This window comes from Notechis scutatus, chromosome 1 (genome assembly GCF_049901735.1).
Source record: "Notechis scutatus isolate UNSWTSFEM ecotype Mainland chromosome 1, rNotScu1.2, whole genome shotgun sequence".
Lineage (NCBI taxonomy): Eukaryota > Metazoa > Chordata > Lepidosauria > Squamata > Elapidae > Notechis > Notechis scutatus.
The window spans coordinates 54,882,817-54,906,257 of NC_142009.1; the positions used below are offsets into that span (position 1 = coordinate 54,882,817).

The window sequence follows — 23,441 nt, forward strand, 5'->3', positions numbered from 1 at the left end:
AGCCTATGTCAGCAAGTTCTTCCTTACATGTAGAATACTGGGAGAAATATGAGTACTGGGACAAGATTTCTGCTTCAAAATGCATTGAATACCAAATTTGAAGAGTTTTGAAGTAGTTGAGTGTCAAGATATGACTGCATTATAATGGTTCTGAGATGCTATTCTAAAATATTAAAATGCCTCAATATTAGAAAGGGGATGAAACTGCTTGTGGAAGACAGTGACTTGTGTGCTTTCCACAAGGAATTAAGACTATACAATACTATGATTTTTATACAAATATTTACCTGAAGGTACAAGTGGGTTTTCCACTTAACAGCCATTTATTTTGCAACCATTCAAATTTATGAGAGTGCTGAATGTCATAGTTACAAGCGGTCATCATACTTACATAAGCTGCAGTATCCCCAGAGTTACATGATCATGATCTGAATGCATTTCAACTACAATGTTGCAATATCCTGCAGTCATGTGATCGCCATTAATGACTTTTGCTGGTTTCCTACAAGCTAAGTCAATCAGGAAGCCAGCAGGTTGCATACGGCAACTGCATTATGTTCTCAATTAATTACCGCAGTGGTCACTTAACTTCAGCAACTGGAAGTGCCAGTATTTCTGTTGTTAATCCATGACATCATGTTTTACGACCATATAGCTTGGTGACAGAAATAGTCCCAATTTACCATTGTTAAATGAGGATTATCTATATATAGTACATGGTTTATATTTCAATGGAATTCCTGCTCTACAATTTGTATAGAAATCTATACTAAGAATTTTCAGAGTTTCTATAAAAAGCATGGTTTCATGAAATCTTTGGCTGTACTGTATTTGCCATCTAGCTTTTCTACTTTGGATAATTATTTACACCTTTTTAATGAAAGACACACAAATAAAAATATGTGTTTGACTGTAAGTTTTGTATTTTATGATAAATTCAGTGTCAATTAGAAACCATGCTTGCTTTTTATTGTCCTAACACAGAGTACCATGTTTGATCCAATATGAATATAATTTAAAAATTATCTACTGCATCATAATGTACCTTTACAATTAATAGTGAGACAAAAACATGACCTCCACCAGGAAACCAAATAATTAGAAAAGCAGTGCTAAAAACTGTCAGGCTGGACAAATTTCATTCTAAAAGTGGTTAAGGTAAGCAGACTAGAAACTGGGAGACCTGATTTCTAGTACTGTACTGCCTTTGTCATACAGCCAGCTGGGAGATCTTGGACCAGTCACATTCTCTTAGCCTTAGGAAGGAGGCAATGGTCAAATATTCCTGAAAAATGGGGTGGGGGGGTGGGCAGGCAACTAGAAAAGACTTGAATCATAACTTGTCCCAAATAATTTATAAAACTTGCTTCTATTTAAGGAAACAAGGTAAAGTAGCATTCTACAGCTAGGTCACAAAGATGAAAAAAAATGGATTGGTTCATACACTATATCAGTTGACAATACAATGCAAGATGAAGAAGCTAACAGATTGTATTATTATTGCCCATGTTAAAATACTATTTGAAACATTTTTTTAGTACAAACCACCAGGATAAGATATTAAAAAGTAGTAAAATCACAACCCAAATTAAAGCAGAAGTGAAAAATCTATTTCATACAATGGTTTCATCTGGGCTTTGAGTACCACTTTCAATTACAAATTGGTGACAAATTTTGGGAGGATTCCAATCACAACTAGGATTTTTTGGAAAGTTCAAATTCTGAATTAAGAAAAATAGCATATATTTACTGTAAAATTGCAAAAATTACATACCTCTGGAGGCAGGTAAAATAAAATAATTTGCCCCAAATATGAAAGATCAAAAAATCTCAACCTGGAAAATTCCATATTGTTTATGTGGAAACAATGAAATCTGGCAAGACTTCTTGAGGCTCTATTTACTTTGAAACTTTTAAAATGTACTTTTCATTTTATCTGGAGAATATGTGGACTTTTTCTATAGATGTTACAGTTGCCATGTTGTCTACTGGCATCACGATATGCCAGAGAAAATTTTATTATATTGCCTGGGAAAAGACAAGATTTATTTAATGAGATTCCTAAAATGGTACTCAGAAGTGCCAATGTAAATACAGACAACTTGATTGGTACCTGGCAAGCCCTTTGCCTTGCCTATTTTACCAGTTAAAACAATTATTAAAATTGAGAAGCTGCTATGCTGCACAGCCCCAGTGTCCAACATCATCATTTTTAAAGAGACAGTCTTTGGGTGCCAAATGATACCCATTCACTTTTTTAGAAAATAAAATAATGATGGCTATATATGGCTTTGCTTAGAAATGTGCTCGTCAGCCTAGAGAAAGGACAAAAATAAGCAAATATATAAAAATATTGGGGGGAGTCCTAATGAGAAATAGGGGCCTATGAGGAAGAGATATCATTATAGAAATGCTTTTTTAGCTGGCTGTATCTCCCACAACAGTTCTGTGAACAGGACAGCCATCCAGAAGTCTTTTCTAATAGTACTCATACCATTCTCAAATTTCCAAACAAAACACTGAAAAATCTTGACGTAAAAAATATGGTAGTATTGTGTGTGTGCCATTTTTTCATTCTGTGGGCTCCCTATATTCTTCTATCACCTATTTTTAAACTTAAACTTCAGAAAAGATGCCATTCACTTAAATTTGCATTCATGTAAATTATAGCTTTTTTTCAACTTTCATTTATATGATCAGACTATTAAACGAAATCTAAAGTAAATGTTTATTTTAAGGTTAATTCTTTTGATACTAACCCAGAATGTTTTAGCTTCGGTTTGTTGAAAAAGTTATAGTAAACTGATATGTACATCATGCTAAACAATAGTAAGTTAGTTCACATGTTATTCTAAGCCAAAAGCAAACAAAAAACATCATGCTGTTGTGCAAGAAGTAGGCCAGCATGTTTGTTTATTTAAATTGTGAACACCACCCTTCATAACAAAGCCTTTCCAAGGCAGCTTACGAGATATTTTAAAGTCACAATTAAATATATTACTCATAGTTTCACAAACATTTACATAATGAAACATCTACACTGATATTCTCTGTCTCATAAATAATGGAAAAGATGATATTAATTGTTCCATTTCAGAATCTGCTAATTATTTGAGATTGCAGACCTCACTAATATATATCTTACAACCACCATATATAAAGAGAGGGAAAATAAATTTTCACTTACAAATCTTTTTCACAATGTAACCCTTTCATCTATCTATTTAAAATTGATAAAGTATCTAGAAGAAGTATGCTCTTTCCAACAATCTCTCCAGTGCTTCCTAATGAAGCACACTCCACAAGTGAAAATGCTATTATGGAATATAAAAAGCAATAGCACATGTGATGCACATGTGAATGAACAACTAGAACAAATTATATTTGACAAGGGACTTCTGCCCTGCTTCTCTCACAACTATACCAGACCCTGAACATATTTGCACCGTATTTATTTATAAGTCATTTCTCTCCCTACTACATTTTATAGAATAATGTCCTAAAACATAAATGCTTTTAAAAATTATTTCAATTGATCAAATTACTACTTTAGCTCAGATTAATAGTAAGTTTAGAATAATGTATGGAATTATAACGACATTTCCAATCTACAAGATAGTAAAAAAGTTTTCTTTAAAAATATTTTTAATAAGAATTTTGTTTTTCTTAGGTTTTTAAAAAACTGACATATATCAGTTATATCTATATCATAAATATAACTGATTATATATTCTACTTGCTAATAATACAAGTTAACGGATCTGGTAACTGATCATACTTTAAAAGTACAAAAATAAATGAATAACTTACAGAATGAGGTGACAAAAGAGATTTGTGTAAGAAAGATATATTTAAGCAAGAAGGGTTTCCATATAAACAAGATGTGAGCAGAACACTGACCCACAATTCTGATGATTTGAGGAATATTTTCTAATCCTGAGAATACTTTTTATTTGGCTAAAATCTAATCATAAAAGTAAGCATTAAAGGACCCCCAATGTTAATATTTGTATTTCATTATTTATAAAATTTATAATTTTGTAAGTATAAAAGTCCTATGATTGACATTAGGTTTGTATTTTGTATGCTTGCCTTGCTTGCAAAGCTTAGATGAACTGAACTGTTCCTGCTTTAAAGATGCTGAAGGTAGTATGTATATATTTTAGATTAGTATGTCATCATACTTTTTTCTGTCACAGGGTAGTCATGTGACTTTGGAATTTGCATAGCTGAACAAACATATTTTCGTAGTTTAACACAGATATTATTCTTACTGTTCTATTTTTATAAGTGCACATATTCAGTACTGCTAAAAACAGTTGGTAAACTAACTGCATTAACTTGTCTAATCAGCTGGTTCCATTCTCAAAATACAGTATTCTGACAGAGGTCCACCTGCACCATTTTTAATATTATGATCACTATCTACTATTTCAGAGCTTTCTGCTAGTATTGTTTCAACATCACATATGCTACAAGATCTAGCATATCACATACAGCCACAAAAATAAACTCCCATCACACAGAAAAAGGCATAAATAATTCTGTAATAAAAACAGCAATAAACTAATACAAAACATATTGAACCCTTTCCACATAACTGATAATGTATGTTTCATTAATATGGTTCAATCACTTCAACCAGGGGACACTCAATCCATTACAGCATTTACAGGAAATAAATGTATGAATGTTAGGCAATACTCACAATAATTCTTTAATATGGGATTTGTGTACTCATAGAGCAATCTTCCCTATGAAATATTTGATATCTCAGAAATTGCAAATACTACTATATATATTTACAAATATCAGCACTAAAAATAATTTCTAATGCTTACCAGCCTTACTATCATTCATAGTGCAAATGCATCCAAGATAAAAAACTTAAAAGGATCTCAACATACAATGAAGAACTGATTTTACATACTTCTTGGCAAAAGACTTCAATATTCCAAAAATTAAGACAAATGCATTGTAAAACATGTTCACAACAATAATTTTGCAGCAGCTGCTCTAAAGAATGCAAGGGAACCAAATCAACTCTCCAACAAGAAGTCCAAGTGGCAGATATTAAAGGACCGTTTGAAGTGTTATATTAAGAAATAGCTTATGTTGATGGCAATTTGTGAATAAAATTGGGAAGAGCTTCTAGCTGGATATATTTACAAAATACACCTAACCATTAAAGGCAGGCATGTGTGGAAGTTCTCATTTTCTCTAGAAGCATACATATTTATGTATATTTATGACGTCCAAATTACAAATGTGCCCCTTACTAATGAGTTGTTTAAAAATCGCTAAGGAAAACCAAATCTTATTGATCTTGTTAGACTTTTGTGTGGCATGGCAATGCTAAGTGTTCTGTGCCTCCTCTTCAGTATTGCTTGCTTTGTCTTAAAAGAAAATAATATAAAACATAGTAACAATGCTACAAGTGGACCCCTTAAGAAACCTCCTTGGCAAGCTCCAGCAGGTCTCATCAAAGCAGATGGATAAAATAATAGAGACATATCACTGAAGTTCATCATTGTGCTCTACTTCATTCATCCAATGTAAGTTCTGCAGTCCTAAAAGTGCTCTTGTTGTTAGATCACGATTAAAAATACTGACATAGCAATAAACTAAATATTAGATATAAATAATAGATACCAAGCAATGTCAGAGTAATAATGATGATTACATACTTTACTTGTGAATTGCCTTGAGGAACCCAGGTTGTCAATGTTATTAGCATGATGACTTGTGGTTTTATCTGGCCGTTTCTTAAAAATATGTAAAAGATTTCAATTTGAATTATTTCAAATTCAAAATACCATTTTGGATGGAAAATTGGGTTGTTTAACTGCTTAAGAAATATCCTATGTCCATAACAGGGGTTTAAACTCAGAACATTTCTATTACAGCTTGTTCTATATTCACAATAGCCGTTTCACACTTGAAATGTGACTTTGTAAATTCAAAACGGTTCAACTTTGAAGCATTTTGCACGTCTCAAGTAACTGCATGGGATACCTTAACTCAATTTTCTACGAGTATTGGTTGTCTTGACAATTAAACGTCCACCTTCAATTCTATACCATTGTTTGAAATGAAATGAGAAGAAAAAAGAGTGACGATCCTAGTAAAATTGATAAAATTCAGAATTAATTATAAACCTTTAATTTCGTTTAGTAATAAGCCTCCTAGGGACAGCAAGTCTTGCTTCTAAATACTTAGAAGATTAGGATATGCAACATCAAATAATCTGAGTTCAGCAAAGCTTATCTGGAAATTCTTATAACGATCCAAAATATCAACAGATTACAGCTATTGCAGCTTTATATAGTCCACAACTTAGAACCATTTATTTAGTGACCATTTAAAATTACAACAGCACTGAAAAAAGTGACTTATGACCAGTTTTCACACTTATGACCAGCGCAGCATTCCTTTGGTATGTGATCAGAATTCAGATGCTTGGAAACTGGCATGTATTTATAATGGCTGCAGTATGATTACCTTTTGGCAATCTTCTGATAAACTAAGTCAATGAGGAAGCCAGATTTACCTAATGACTCTGTTGCTAACTTAATAACTGCAGTGATTCACTTAACAACTATGATAGAAAGGTGATAAAATGGGGCAAAACTCATTAAACCACTTCTTGCTGAGCAACACAAATTTTGGGAATATGGATGCATATGTAAGAGATTTTGGAAATAACTGGCCAATGTGCAGAATTTTTTCCTGACAATCCATCAAAATTCAGATGTAAACATCTTTCAAAATTATTATGAATTTTTTTTCTGTTAGTTTTTGATATGTCAATAAAAGGGCAAATAGGAGGAGATATGTTTGATTTTTCATGAATGGGAAGCAGGTACAGCATGTTTGTCTTAAGGATTACCGTGTTTCTCATATAATAAGACCGGGTCTTATTTTTTTTTGAGCCCCGAAAAAATGGCTAGGCCGTCTTTTCGGGGGTGACTTAATTTTTTCCCCCCCTTGCATCTTCGGGTGGGCAGTGACGGCTTGGATGTTGACCTCGGCGTTGGTGGGGCACTTCGTATCGGGGTCAACGCAGGTAGCACCATATCCAGGTGTGCAACAAAAGTACTTCCTAACAGCAAGCCCCCCCACCATTCCCCCCATTTCGCATGTTTTAATATAGGCCTTAATTTGGGGGGAGGGGCTTAATTTCATTTCATGCCTATAAAACATGCTGGGACTTCCTATTGGGGGAGGCCGTATTGTTGGAGAAACAGGGTAGATGAAAGGAAGATTAAACTTCTAAATACAAGAGAATATTATCTTACAATTAGCAGATACAAAAGTTTTTTTAGACTGGCCATAATGTAATCCAATATAAATAATATCCAAAATTTCAATTTTACTCAGCCACCACACATCAAGAAAATCTTCCATCACTTTATTTCCATCTCTTAAATCAATGGTCTTCAAACTTGGCAGCTTTTAAGACTTGTGGACTTCAAATCCCAGAATTCCTCCTCCAGTCATGTTAGTTCAGAAATTCTGGGAGTTGAAGTCTACAAGTCTTAAACTTGCTAAGTTTGAAGACCTTTATTTTAAGTTATACAGGGTCTCCAGAAATTAGTTCCAAGGTTAACTTAAAGAATCAACTGTTTTCCTAATAAATACTTGCCTAAACCAACATTTAGAATTGCCCAATTAAGGATTCTCATAATTTATTTATTTTTAAAATCAGTTCATTGAATTCCTTTAACAAAACAGGTTATCACTTCCCATTAAGCAGTAATTCACCGAGCTGCAACATGTTTCAGATCAAATTAATAAATTCAGGAAAATAATTAAAGGGACATGTTTTGAGTCTTTCCATCTCACATAATACGGGTATGAAGATGAATATAACTGTTCCAAGTAATATTGCTGTTTCCATTATTATAAATCAACTGAAGAGCACTGAAGAAAGATTCTAAAGGTACCTCCAGATTTCAATTTTAATAACTTATGAATTGAACAGATTTTACACACCAATATCATATAGAATGATTTTTTCTTAAATCATTGTTCTTAAATCATTGTGAACAGTGTTCTACAAAAGGTATATCTTGCAATTTTTTCTTATTAGGCCTTAAATGACCTCTTTATTTTTTAGTACAGTACTTATGCTTTTTTGTATAATACATTTACATTATCATCTATCTATTCATAGGAAAACATATACAAAAGTACTTGCTTGCAAGGAAAGATTTAACGATTAGCCTTCAGAGTAATATATACTTTCAGTGAATAAATGTAGCAAAACATCTGTTTTGCACACCACTTCCTTCGTGAAAGGGGAGGGTGCAAAGAACAGAAAAGTATCCTTTTGATAACAGAGAAACCTCAAGAAAGCTAAGCAGACATCAGTAAACTGAATCAGATGAAAATTTGCTACACTTTTATCAAATGTAAGCCAAAAACAAAAAACATACCAAGAAATTAGGAGTGGTAGAAATATTTTTAGTCTCTCTTTAATATGTTAATTTTATAATTGAGACATAATTCCATATTACAGACCTCAGTTATCACTAAAATTATCACTTTGTTGTAAGTGAAAAGCAAAATGACATTCTAAGTAACTGCAAATATGCTAACCCCATACAATAACCATCCCTCTAAACTTCACAAACCAATGATTTCACTAGAAAATAAAAAGTAAAAACTGTATTTATTACTTAGCTGCAAGTTAAGCAATATCCCAAAGATATATGTATTTTAGCTACATTATTACATCACAATGTTCAAAGTTTACATACTAAGCATAAGCTTTTTCATTTTTAATTGAAAATTGAAAATATTATTTCTCTTTACATACATATATAACTAAGCATGCAAATCTCAACTTAAACTATTAAAATATATTATTTATATCTAGAGTTTATTGAAGAGCCTCTCTTACCACAATTGCATTGGAAGAGTGCACCAATGGCTTCAGTTCATTCAAGTCGTTCTCAGCCTACAAAATGCAATGTTAAAAACAATTAAGAGAAATAAAAAAGGTAAACCAAAGTTGGTGAAATATACTGTAATATCTATAAATTAATAACTTAGATTTATTTTTGTTTACTCAGAATTAAGCCTCATTGTAATGAACAGATTGGATTTACTTTTAAGATACTATGCATAAGGTTGCAATTATTGTTACAATTAGGCAACCTTATGCCTCTTTTATTACCTTATCCCATTCTCCTTCCATGACATGATTGCGGAATTTGGTGGCAGAAGGGTGTTCTAAACGACATCCTGACTCTTGCATGAGAAGATCAACAGTCTGACTGTGAGAGAGAGGCATAGTGTTTTTAAAAAGTTGACCAGTCTTTATTCTTATCCATATAGATAAGACATCCAGTGTAGCCTTAGTACAACATGTTTTTTAAAAATATAACAAAAACTACCCATAATTTTTATAAATTCTAGCAAATATGACATATATTTCTACTATTTTCATGATAAATATTTTCTGTCAGGAAATACCTTACTTAATAATCCATAAACCTATATTCTTACTTTCCCAATTATTTAAAATGAAAAATACTGTTTTCCTTGTGTTAAAACTCTAACAGTCAAAAGGTTTGCCTCTTGCTATAAACTTGACTTTTGTCAATCATATGTTTACTGTGTTCTAAGTTAAATATCAACCTATTCCTGCAGTGGTTCAAGTTCTCACCTTATAAAGACCCTCGTTTTCCAAGGATATACTTATGCATAAATTCTCAAAATTAAACTAGCTACTATTATAATACATTCCTCTCAAGTTTGTTTTACTAATCTAAATTACTGATGTGCCATGTTTATTTGCTTTTCACCCTCCCCCATTCCAGTGCATGCCTATTACTCAGCTCAAAGTACTGCAGTGCTGCAAGCTACATAAGAGTCAACATATCTGACATTAATTTTAAGTACATTCCAAGTGGGTTAGACACAGGTATGTTCACGTTCAATTTTAATACTATCAATCTACAGTTTAAAATATTAGTTTAAACTTATAGAATATCTATTTATATGGGTAGGCTGTTTTGCTGTAATACTTCTGTATTAGATCCATCTGAATTTTTGTTCATACACTGTTGTATTCAAAATGCTGGTCTCCCAATATAATCTCTATAATGTATTTGTCTTTAAATAATGTGCTGTTGGGCCTCACAAAAATTCTAAATGTTTTCTTAAAACGAAGTTCCCATTGGACTAGGCCTGAAAAATAGGCCCTATCGTCTCACTGCCTTCAACTCATACACTGTTTTTATTTATCCCTCACATTTTTGTCTTTGGTATTAAACCGTAACTTACTAATGTTGAACAAAAAAAAATATCTCCCGATTGTACTACAGATCAACATTCAAAATGTTGGCCTTTTTCCCCTTAGGTATATAATTGATCTTTAAAATAAACAAGTCTGTCAGAGTTATTGTTCTCATCAACACAAACCTAGATCCATATTCTCGCCAAACAATCATCCGATGTTGCTTCCTACAAAAAGAGATATTAGCAAGAGGAATATCACCCATCTACTCTCAAAATCTCCCTCCCCCTCCCCAAAAAGGCCAGCCGAGGAAGGGGGCTGGAAGTACAACATGGTGGGCAGTCATCCTCCGGACGATCTCGCCCCCCAGCCCCACATTCCTCAGGTTTAAAGCCTACGCATTATTTGGGAAGTGGGGTGGATCGCAACACCTATTCGCCCCACTTACTTGAGGCCCAAACCGTGGAGGTGCTGCCCGATGAGCCGGATCACGTCCTCATCAGATTGCGAAAGCCGCTTCTTCTTTTTCAGGGCACTGCTGCCGACGCCGACACCACTGCCTCCCCCCATCTCAAGCGCGGAGCCGGCGGGGGCCGAGACCCCATTATTGACACTCGGGCCGCCACCGCCGTCGCCGTTGTTGGCCGACGGCAGCAACCCATTGGCGTGAGCTAACTGCTCTCCAGTGGTCAATCCCGACGAGGCCTCGCCGTTTTGGGCGTTGAGGCAGCCCATATCCGGACCCTGTGACGACGATGACGGCGGCGGCGGCTGTTGCTGCTGACCCCCTCCTGCTCCGTTGGCCTGCATGGTGCTGCCGCTGGCTCTGAGGGGGGTGGCAGCCGGGGGGGCAAGCCCGCAGGAGAGCGAGGGGGATGAAGACGAGGTGAGGCCTGCTCTGCCCGCGGAAGCCCCGGGCTCTCCTGCTCCCTCCGCCGCCGCCGCCGGGGAAGCCCGCGCTTTCTTCCGCGGTGGCGGGGAGGCTCCGCCGGTGTCCGAGTCGGAGGAGGAGGAAGCGGAGGCCAGAGTTTCCTCGCCGAGAGCGGCCGTGGTGGGAAGCCGGGGGGAGTGAGGAAGGGGAGGAGGGGTAGGGTGGGATGGGGGGGAGGTGGCGGGGTAAGGAACGGGGAGCTGTTCCTCTCCCCGCGGCTCTTTGACAGCAGCAGCTGCTGCTACCCTTTCTACGGTCCCGCCAGAGAACGCGGCCCGAAACAACCCCCGCCTGGCAGCCCCAGGCAGACAGCCCGCTCCTCTCTACTAGCTGGTCGGTTTGAGGCTCTTCTGCCTAGCTGCAGCCTAATGGAGTCTGGGCCGGGACGTCACAGGAAATTCCTATACTGCCCCTTCACTCACTTCCGCCGCCGCCGCCTGGGGTAGACTTCGGGTTATGGCTGCGGAGGAGCTCGGGACGGTCTCGACAGCACCACCCCCTGGGCGGGCGCAGACCCCCCCTCGACTCAGGGGGCTTTTGTCATAACACCTGCCGGGGGGGGGACGGGACTTCTGGTGATGAGTCGCTTCAGATGTCCATATAGGGAGTAGGGAAAGGCTGCAGGTAGAAATACCAATAAACGGTGCGTTCACTTGGACCTCTTTCTAAAACAAAAACAAAAAATATTCTTTTTCTGTGGCTCTGCGGTTTCAACTTTTGTACGTCCTTCTGTATTATCCAGGTCCGATTTAAGATCTCTTTCCTAAATAAGAAAAAAGTCTTGTGGCTTCGTAGCCTTAAGTATATTTCCTTTTAAGATACCAACTCCTTTGTTTTTAACTATCCCAGACTGACAAGGCACCTCTTTTAAAAATGACCTCAGTGCCTTCTTTTTGTACTTTGTAAATAAATATCAAGATGTTGTGCGGTGATATTTGTAAAAGAATTTGAGTTATATAGTTTTCCCGAAGTAGCCGAAGAAAAACTTCTCTCCTTTATTACCATCCGCAGTTCAAAACAGCTATTCATTTGGTAGGTTAGATGTGGCAAGCTCGCCTGGCATAGCTGTAGAAAACTTTTTCCATTTATTTTCAAAAGTAAAAAAAATCAGGGTGTGGTATTGGAGGAAAATTATAACATTGAAAGAAGAAAATACAGTATTTAAAACACATTGGTAAAAGCTTCATATGGACTTTTCTGTAGGGCAGATAGGTAGCCTCAGCTATGTTTACTTTATCTTTAAAAATTACATAGTTCTATAATAGGACAGTTTACATGACATACTAAAGCATAATATAGTACCATATTCCATCCCCAAAAACTACCGTATTTGTGCTACTGTCACCCCCTACTACCTCACTCTGTTCATTAAAGAGGGTAGAAAGCTTCCTAACACTGTGTTGTGTAAATTCAAAAGTTGCCAGTTGTGGAACATTTGGCCTTGAGTTCCTAGGGGAAAGACAGGATGTAAATTCAATAAATATAAATGAAACCCACTCTACATTTCCTTCATACAATCAACCTAAGGTATGCTTTTTAACCACAGTGGGGAATAAGAAACTGCATGTATGTTTTTATTCATCAGGCTGACTTGCTCAGTTTGTCCTGTCAGCCATAGTAGGACAAGCAGTGCTAGATCATATTATGATATTCAGGAACCAGCCTTTCTGTCTTCCATGTTCTGGGATTCCATTTCAAGCCAGGCTGATCCAGGTTGGTTTGATTGTAAACACTGAGAGGCTTAGTACATGGGAATGTTTACTCTTTTTAAGTATACAGGCCACACTAAAAATTAAAGCTAGTTAGCACTTCCCTTTTCAGGTCTGTAACTCAGCACCGAGAACTGTGAGCCAATCGGTACTCACTTAACTGCCAATTACTCAGAATATCAACCTGTTCTTGAGTATTGCACCTAAAAAATACATCCCTTCTTAAACACAAACATACACACAGAGAGAAAATTGCTAGCATTTATGTGACAAAACGTCATTTTCCTTTCAAGCTCCTTAGGCTGATTTAAATACTACTCTTTATGTTCACCCCATGCCATCCCACCACAGTAAAATTACAGGAGGCCCTGGGGGAAAAATATAAAATTAAGTGTCCCTTATTATACAGTTATAAAAATTAGGATCATTCTGGTAACCAACCTCCAGTGAGAATACAAACCACTCCTTAAAATCAGTATAGCCCTATGCTATAGCTTTTGTAGAGGCAATTTCTGCTTAAAATGTTACTTCCTCATCAGTGAATAGAACACCATGGATACAGGAATAATTCATTAATCATCACAATCATATATGACTTATTGTGGGCACCCATTATTAGATTTGTACCCCTGTCTGGAAGAATCTGTAGTCAATCTAGCATTCTTTCCTTGCTGAGATTGACTGAATGCCTTTGGAAGTTTACAGTAGATCATGAATATATACACAGCCTCTTACGTATTTCCTTACAACTGGTATTGAGAGGCATACATTTTCCAATACTGGACATATAAAAACTGAGTTAATGAATGATCCTTATGATGTTGCCATTGATAGCTTCTTTATTAATTTATATTTTTAAAAGAACCACTATGCCTGAAAAATGCAGTAAAATATTAAACAATTTCATATGTGATACAATAGTGTACACAAGAATAATTAGACATGATTATAACATTCCAGGCATTATTCCATTCATGGTCATTCTCCACACAAAACATGTCATATCTGACAAAGAATTAATGATTTGCTGACCGTTATATTGAGTGAAAAATAAGAATATAAAAGATGTCAATATGTAAATTCCACAGAATATATAGTAAATGTGTTGTGCTATATGAGCTGCTAAATGATGCTTGAACTACCGTGCCTGGCCAAAAATTCAAAATTGTACAGAATGTGTAGACAAGAATGCCTCCTATTTGTAACTCTTTTGTATTTTCCTACCACATTCCCATTCTTTCTCCATTCCAGAAATGATCTATTAAAAAAGAATAAAAAAGGAACACTGACAAAATGCCTTTAAATTCTTGTGTAATACTAGTTGTTCTAATTGCCAAAATGCTGCAAGCACTGCCACATCACCAGCATTTCCACACTTTAATTCCCTACAAAGCAATTTGAAACTATATGAAAGGAAATTAATCCAATCAGTCTCCTGCTCCAGTGTCACTTTTATGCCATAGAAAAAGGGAAAACAAAACAAATCAGGACTGGGACACTCTCCTTTCACGCTTTCCAGTATATGCATGAATTTGGTGGATGAGAAGGGCTACAATGAGAAGTTATGCAAGGAAAGTTTTTATTTATAACAAATACCAGTAAAAGTTTATCTTTTCCAAAGGCTTCCAAGCTGCTTTGCTTTCAATGTTTCTCTATGTTTAAGAGCCCAGGTAAATTGTGAAGGTAAAAAAGGTTTAAAAAATTAATATATCAGCATTTCTGTCATCAGCTAGTTTCCTGAATACCTGTATCCAATACTGTTGCTGTAATGGCTGTGGGATGTGTGTTGGGTGAATCAACAAATTATCAGTTCTAACTAGTATTAAGATAGGAATATAATGCTGAAATCCTGGGGTGGGGTGGAGGAGAAAGAGGCACTAATGAATATCTTAAGCTCCAAAAGGTGACACAAGGCAAGGATGTCCACCAAGAGAGAAATTAACTGTCTGCAGCATTTCCTAGGAAAGTAGAGCAAAGTCAGAAATAAACTGATCCAGCTTCTCAAACAGACGTTGGGATTGGTCTAGTTTGGATTGATCTCACAAAGTAGAACAAACCACTAGTGAATAAATGCCTATGACTAAACAAGATGTAGCTAAAATTAGCCTGTCTGGATCATACATCATTTCAAGATTTGGTTTGCTTTAATCTTGATAAATATTTTACTAATATTTAGTATTTTAAATATTAAATACTTTCAGATTTCTAGAATATGCACAAATTCAAACAATACTAGACACATACAGTAACTTGGTTCACTTATCATGTTAAGGCAGAATGTTACTTGCTTAATTTTAGCTTAGAATATGGTATGTACCCTGTCATAGAAACAAAACCTAAAAACCCTGTTATATAGCTGGGATGAGCAAAATGTTTGTAGCAGGAAATGCACTTACCGGTAGGCGACTTTTGCCCTGAAAAACAGCCTCCAAGTGGGGGGTCTTATACGCCGATCGTGTCACCGGTGCAAGAGCGTGAGCGGGGCTCCGCAACGGCCCCTTCAAGCCCAGGTCTCTTCCTCCTCCTCCCCCACCCACCCCCCACCCTCCGCCCGGCTCGGGCGCTTGCGGAGGCCAATCTGGAAGTGGGGTGGGGTGGAGCGGGAGGGTCTCTGGCGGGGCGCTTCGCCCAGCCAGCCCCGAGCCGTAATGGCCCGGGAGTGGGAGGGAGAAGGTGGTGGGGTGGACTGTGGCGCCCCTCCTTCTGGGCAGCGGGCGGGGCGGCAATTTGCTCCTCCCGCTTCTCCCTCCCTCTTTGAAAGACCGGGAGGGCTGTGCTTGGGGCGGGGGGTTTCCTCGGGAAGTTCCTGATGGGACCCTGCTGGGCAGGGCCACCCGGCTCCCGAGCTGCTTTCCAGGGTCCCCTTGGGAAGAAAAGGGTCCGGTGAGCGGTGGAAGAAGGCGAGGACCTCCTCCCACCCCGTCCCGTCCCACCCTCCTCTTGTCCCCTCCTCACTTAAGAGATAAAGATCCGCCTCCCTGCACCGAGCTGCCACCCGGCGCCGCGTCTCCCGGCCAGCGCGCGCTTGACTTGGGAACCGGCCAAGTGACTTTAAAACCGAGCGGAGGCCAGAGATAGCCGGAATTACCCTCCACACCACACACACACACACACACACACACACACACAGAGAGAGAGAGAGAGAGAGAGGTTGGCAGCTGTCTATCCCCCACCCTTGGAGTCCCGATGCACGCACGCGGGGCTGTCACAAAGAAAGGGAGAGGAATTGAGTGCCAGCCTGAGAAAGGCGAAGCTGCCTCTCTAAAGCATTTTGGTGGCTTTGTAAGTTTGGGGGAAAGGGGTGGGGGTGTCAATCAAGAATTATATCCAGAATACCCCAAGTGTTACAACTTACCGTATTTGCCGGCGTATGAGATGACTTTTTGCCCTGAAAAACATGCCTCCAAGTGGGGGTCGTCTTATACGGCGAGTATATAACAAACTCTATATTTTGAGTGGAAATGTTGGGGGTCGTCTTATACGCCCAGTCGTCTTATACGCCGGCAAATACGGTATTTTTGGGGAAAAGTGAATATTTGTGGTATTCATTGATAAACTCGCAATCACAATATTTTTCTGTTGCATATTTTGTATAGTATTTCCTTATATCTCTTCCTATTGTTTTTTTTCACATATAATAAATATGGGCCCTTTGAAGAGATTTTAAAATGGGATTATATTATTTTTCTTCAGCAAAAAATCTAATACATTTTTATAAGATATAGGTGTTATTCACCGTGCTTTGTCTAATTCCACTTTATAAAATGTGATTACTTGCAGTCTCCTTAAATAATAGAACTTCAGGGACTAGTCCAGGCAGTTGCCAGGAATCAAAAACTTACTCAAAGGCACACAAACTTACATAATACTTTGAATCTCAACGGAGTGCAATTGTGTTTCTTATTTCCACCAATCTATTATTGTGGGTAGCAATCACAGCCATTATGTGTTGTATACAGTACATTATAAAAGAGATTTGTCTTCAGATTTGGAACACTATAAAAATAAGACTGTCTTATATCACATTGGCTGATGCAATGAGCTTTATCTGTACTTTAGTCACAATAATATATATAAGCATATTACAACAACTTTCTATAGATATATAACAAATAGTGCATCCATTATTGTTTAAAAAAATATTCCATTTATTGTTGGATATGTCATTAATTCTCCCCAAATTAGCTTTCTATTTAATCGATTATTTGTGCTACTTTACTTTTTTAATTTAATGGTGTTTATTTCGTATCAGCAAGATACTAGGCATTACCTCTACTATAATATAAGAGATTGTGAGTTATGATGTCATTGATATCATAAGCACAGATTAATGCTATGTGTATCACTAGTCACATTGTACTATATTTGCACCATGTCACTAAAAGAATTTAGGATATTTTAGCTTTCTAGACAGCATTTTTCCTCTCAGTCACGCTGTGTCTGTATCTACAAAAATCAGTGTCATATAGGCATTGACAATTTTCTGGAAACGATACATGAACTTGAAGGAGCAAGGATAGGAATACTAAACATTCTTTTAACTTTGATGTTGGAGAAGATTCCTCAGAATACTGGAAAAACAGAGATGGAAGGGACTTGAAGGTATTCTAATCCAACCCGCTCCTCATGACTAGACAAGAACAAATTCATGTGGAATAAATAAAATGTTTTCACTCAAGGCACAAATGATCAGATTCAAATTATTACATTTCCTTGAGAAGTCTATAAAAGTGAGGAAGATGGAAGGAGAAAGAAAAGACCACGAGCAAAATGGATGAATTCAGATATACTGCACTATTGAAAGGTCTGAAGGACTGGGTTGGGACAGTTTATCCTGGAGAAAATCTGTCTAAGTGGTTGCCAAGGCATTGATTTGATAGTGCATATTCATCAGGCAGAATTGTTTGTTTGTATGGTTTATTTTTTATTTATTTTTATTTAAATCACAAAATATTATAAATCAATCATTGAAGTCACAATTTTTTTATTTTGAAAGCTAATTTCAATTTTGTTCAGCTAAAACTTAAAAAAATATTGTTAAAATATATTTGAAACTTGAAAGGTATATTTTCAAAGAAAAGGAAGTACACCTAATTCTTTAGTATGATATGTAAACTAGTTATAATGCTGCATCATCTAAAAGCATCAATTAAGTTTAATTATCACAACCTGACTTGTTTGTCCTGGTTTTATAATGCTTCCTTGCACTCTTATTTATTTATGTATTTAGAACCTCTGGTTTTGAATAATTTTGTTTTTTTAGCTTCATAAAGAAGATACCTAATCTCCAAGTATCTCCAATATTTAAAAAAAGATAATAAAAAAATAAAGAACTAAAACAATATGTAGGCTTTGTTTTAAATTCACATATAGCTATAAGTGGGAATAATATCATGAAAATCAAGGAAAGGAACTTTCTCCTAGCCATTACATAATTGGGTCTATGAAGTGGCTAGATTAGGAACTAGTCTGTATATGAAGAAGCCAGGGGGAAAAAGCAGGTGCTCAAAGTATTGTCCTGGATTTAAGATGATTAATACTGTTTACCTATCTCCTAAATCAGAAGCAAAGAATTGATAACATTCTTCCCTTCTTTTCTCATAGACCTGCTGTTCATGCACACATATTCCCACTCGCCTCCACTTTGTCACAGTCTTATTCATACAATTAGAATTTTCTTTAATTTAATTTTTTTTTTCTAAGATTAACAAGGGAACTGCTTTGTATAAAGGTTCTTTGCTTTCCAAGGACTGGACAACACCACAGCATAGAAAATCTATACACAGTGCTTTATTGCAGCACACAACTTTTCCAATAACAGGCTGTTGCTCTAGGTCAGCTCCACCCTTTTAGGTTTGGCAAAGTGATGTTACCACATAAACATGTTTTTAATGTCAGTCCTTTATACTCAGTATTTCAGTATTCAGTTCAAACAAGTCTCAAAGTCTATATACAACCTTTGTCTTTCCAAATGTTCTTACACTAGTTAGAATGAGATACAGTCTGTAGGGTTGTTTTTTTTCCAGTTCCTACGGAGCTCTTGGCAAAGCTCCAAGCTTTAGGTAAGACTCCCATCATAACATGCAGCTCGCCATAATTTGTGATTCTTGCAGTTGAATGATAGTCCCCTTGCCTACTTGTGATAGCTGTCAATCTCCAGAGATCGCCTTTATTTCCACATCTGTATGCCGTTTGTTTATCACCTTTCTTCCCTTTCCCCACTCTGTCTTAGCATTTGTTTTTGTAAACTAAGGGCCTTGAGGTGAGGTGAAGATGCCTCTGGACACCTGCATGTCCTTGAAAACTCCAGGGTGTGGCTTAGTCATCAAAGGCAGCTGCAAAGCCAGCCTGGATGCCTGTGAGCGTAAATGTAGGAATGTATGTATGAGAGAAGTGGAGATAGCCAAAAATCAGCACTTACCTCTGATTTTCTGCAAAACCACACAGTAATGAATGATGGATTTGCAGCTTTTACTTAAAGACTGCCATAAAAATCTTCATAAAATGCAACTGCTCAATTACAGTTGTAACTCAAGGACCAGCTGTATTTTTAACCATTGTTCTTCTTTCATTAAAAATATTTGTGAAATACTCAGGAAAAGAAAGGAGGATGCAAGAAGGCATATGTATATAAGTAGAGCCATCATAAACAAGTTAGAAAAAGAAACTGCTGAGAAAGATGATACACTCTAACCAGATTTCATAATTCACCGACCACCTTTAAAAAAATGTGTTCCTACGTTGAATATGCATGACATACAATTGTGCATGGAATAGTAATAGCATTATATCACCTGGTCATATGCAATGAAAATAATATTTTTCTATGAAAGTAATTGTATTTATCTACATTTATACTATGAAAATTGAAAGGTAACAATGTAAAAATTTTCAATTAATGTAAGGCTTGTTAAATGGACACTGTGGAAGTCAGGTAATCTTTAGGGACTGTTGCTATTTACATATTTTTTCTGAAACTGAAAAAATATTCACAAAACTTTATATATTAGTATATTCTTTTGGTTTATTAAACATTGAGGTAATTCTCTAAGAGTAACATTGCTCTCAACAGGAGACTAACATGATCTGTATAATTAAATATTTTGAGCGGTAAGCAAAACCTATTTTCCTAGGCTTTTAAAAAGTTTTAATACTTGTAATATTTTTGTTCAGATAACAATATTAGGATTTTAAGGGATGAAACATAAAAATAAATAAATAAAATAAATTAGACACTATTTATATTACATCAATATTTGGTTTGTCAAGATTGGAGACGAGTAGGAGGGCTGCCATGGTAAGCCTTGAAGCCCTGGGCACGGGCCCTGGAGGAGTCACCCAGGCACAGATTTTAGTAATAGTAGCAAATATTCAAATGAGAACTTTGAAGGATGAAGTAGAGAAGGGTTCCATGTGAACAGCAGCTGAACATGGGTCATTCCACACTTCAAACAGAATCTTACTGTCTTCTAGGAACTGCCTCCAAGTCAGCAATGCCCATCGAACAGCATACCCTTCCTTTTCCCACTCTGCCCAACATTTTTAAGTGTTGGTCAATTTCCGGGAAGTATAGGTACAGGGTTGCACTGTCCCTTTTGCATTTCTTTGGAGCAGGACAGCCCCCACTGCCACATCACTAGCATTGGCTTGTATTAGAAACAATTCCTGCAGGTTCGGGGATTTAAGGGTTGGCTCCACTGCAAAAAGTCATTTAAGCTTTTCAAAAGTCGCTTGGCATTCCATAGTCCTAGGTTGCTATACCTTACTTCCTATATTTTCTATTCTGGGTTAAGTAACACAATTTGGCCAAAACAAAGCCAAGCATGAGAAAATATATAGTTGTATTCAAAACACAGGCAATATGAAAAATAAATTCAGTTGCAAGCAAGGCCTTATTCAAGAATGCAGGACAAATGAGGATAAATTCCTTTTGCTGCATCTAAATGGTTGATAGTTGGAACTCATGTGAGATCTTAGAACATAATTTTTGTTGTGTGCCAATTGTGCCCCCTTTTGGATCAAGAGGCCCTCATTTAATCATGCCCTGTCATCACCCTTATGGATTGTATAATGAGGTCTACATGGGACTATCCTTGAAGAGTATCCAGAAGCTGCAGCTGGTGCAAAATATGCCTGCACAAGCAGGTTTCGATGCTCTGAGGACTATGCATGTAACATCTCTGCTGTGTGAGTTGTAGTGGGTCTCAGTTATCTTCTGTGTCAAATTCAGGATGTTGGGTGTTATCTTTAAAACCCTATATGGCATGGGACTAGCTTACTTGAACTGTTTTGTCCCAATTACCTCAACCTGTCCTACCAGTCAGGAAAAGAGGGTATGTTATGGACCCTGTCAGTTAAAGAATTTTGTCTGGCAGGGTCTAGGAAAAGAGCCTTCCCTGATGTTGCTTCTTCCCCTATAGAATATGTTGCCCCAGAGGTGAAGTTGGCCCCCACCGTTTGGCCTTTTGGAAGAGTATGAAGACCTGGCTTTGGTAACTGGCATGGGGCTGAAGAGTGGCACATAACCCTGGAGTTGGTTGGTGACTTGAGAATGCTCCCTTTATCTTTTAACTTGCGTGTTAAACTCTTATTTATTTCACACTTTAATTCTGTTTTTTTAAAAATATATTTTTATAGTTTGTGATTATCCAGAATCACTTACTTAGTGACATGGGCGGTGTCCATCAATCTTCAACTCCAAATTCATGTAAAACATTCTATAATTCAAAATTATTCATTTGTCACATCCTTTTTCTGAATCAATGAACACACAATTAGCTTTCTTTTACATTTTAATACATTTCTCAGTGTCTGCCAAGAGACCGAGTACACTGCACACACTCTGCTTGGTATAAACTTGCACATTTTGCTCTTTGTCAAGTCTTGTATCCTTTCAATCACAGTTCTGGGCAGATATGCAGTCTTCAAAAACCTGTTAAACAAGTTCAACAACCATTCCAATAAGCAAGCCACATCCATGTTTTAATGCCTAAAGATCATTTACACCCTCTTCCCAACAGCCTTATCATTTTTTCCACATTCTCATATTATTTATGAGTATTTCCATCAGTCTTTTCTTGGACACTAATATTTATCACATTTATTTAAATTCCATTCTTCACATCCTCAAATCTTTAAAACACTCCTAGTATTCTGAACTTCAGTTTCACCCCACGTGATTTATTCATTTTTATTTTTATTTTCATGCACTCCACTGGATCCCACCAATTTAGCCCCCAGTGATGGGCATTTTGAATTGTGATAGCATCATAAGTCTCATCGATTAATTAAAATCCAGGGTATAGAGGGTAAAATGGTGTCATGCACATATTCATGTAATGTTTTAACAATATGTCCTGAAAAAATAGCTGGGAAGCATTAAGGCAAGAACAATTTTCTGGTTAATCCTTTTTTAAAAATTCATTATGTTGTTTCAGGATTTTTTTAACTGACAAGTAGAATAAAAATACCATAAATAAACCAAACTGTCTCTCAATATCTATCTATCTATCTATCTATCTATCTATCTTCCTTTCAATAAGGTATTTATATAACATACTGCATTTAAGTAAGATATGGCCTGCTTTATATTAAATATTAAATGAAACCATCCTCTGTTGTTTTAGCTCTGTGTGTTGTATAAACTTGCCAATTATATTAATAAATATGTTATATGAGCAAAGAAGGAAAATATTAAGAAAAACCCTGATAACAGTCTTATATATTTATAATTTATTTCATTGAATTTAAGTGAACTGTTAATTGTCCAGAGTTGCTGGTTAGAACTTAATACGGAATGTGCTAAATAAAATTATGACACCTAGTGGCTTCGTACAGAAATACCTAATGTCCATCGTTGAGAGTACTATTAAAATCATAGCATGCCTTTTAGTATTAAGCTTGCTTAAAAAGTTATATTGAAAAAAATTATAGGAAAATAAAACAACGCTTTGATTCTGTAATAGTTAATTTTAATATGTTTAATAGTTAATTTTAATAAACATTAATATGTTTTATGATATTAGAATTGTCCATCTCTATTTCTCTTTTTGGAAAAACTCATGAGATAATAATGTATTTTCATTCAAGTACTACAGAAAGAGACTTTTTTCTTGACCTTTGGGAACCTTTGCCAAAATATACTCTGATGGGCTTCTTCCTGCACTGGGTGGCCCTCCTCACACTTTGACTTCCCCAGTAATCACTCCATCTTCACCCAGTTGTTATTTTTAATAATTTAATAATGATTTGTAGTTCATCTTTCTATTCAGATGAACACATAGCTATCAAGAGTTTAAAAAACAAAATCCAAAATATAAAACATCGCTTTTTTAATGCTAATGTACAACAGTGATACCCTAGTTTTTTCAAATGACACACTTAGCCATAATGCTTGGCAATAAACATATCTGACTCACTACCTGCCTGTCCCACTTGCTCCTCCTTAGGAGTGGTGAAAAGGATGCATGGTTTCCAAACTCAATTCAGGAGTCAGATGCAAGCTGGGCACTGGGAGGATCCCTTTTCTGCTAATCCACATGAAAATTTAGTGTGT

General features: G+C 36.5%; 1 protein-coding gene across 3 annotated transcripts in view; it reads right to left on the minus strand.

Moving 5' to 3' along the window:
* Positions 1-11,639, minus strand: part of WDR26 (WD repeat domain 26) — a 44,849-nt gene extending 33,210 nt beyond the window's left edge. For 2 of the 3 annotated variants that reach the window (XM_087964607.1, XM_087964614.1), the window contains exons 1-3: positions 10,695-11,585; positions 9,182-9,281; positions 8,906-8,962 (exon numbers count right to left, since the gene is read on the minus strand). In XM_087964607.1, coding sequence (XP_087820733.1) covers positions 8,906-8,962; positions 9,182-9,281; positions 10,695-11,056 — 519 coding nt within the window. In that variant the 5' untranslated portion in view covers positions 11,057-11,585. Of the gene's footprint in view, positions 1-8,905; positions 8,963-9,181; positions 9,282-10,694 lie in introns of all 3 variants that reach the window. The other variant, XM_026682202.2, reaches the window with a different exon arrangement.
* Positions 11,640-23,441: the final 11,802 nt, after the last annotated feature.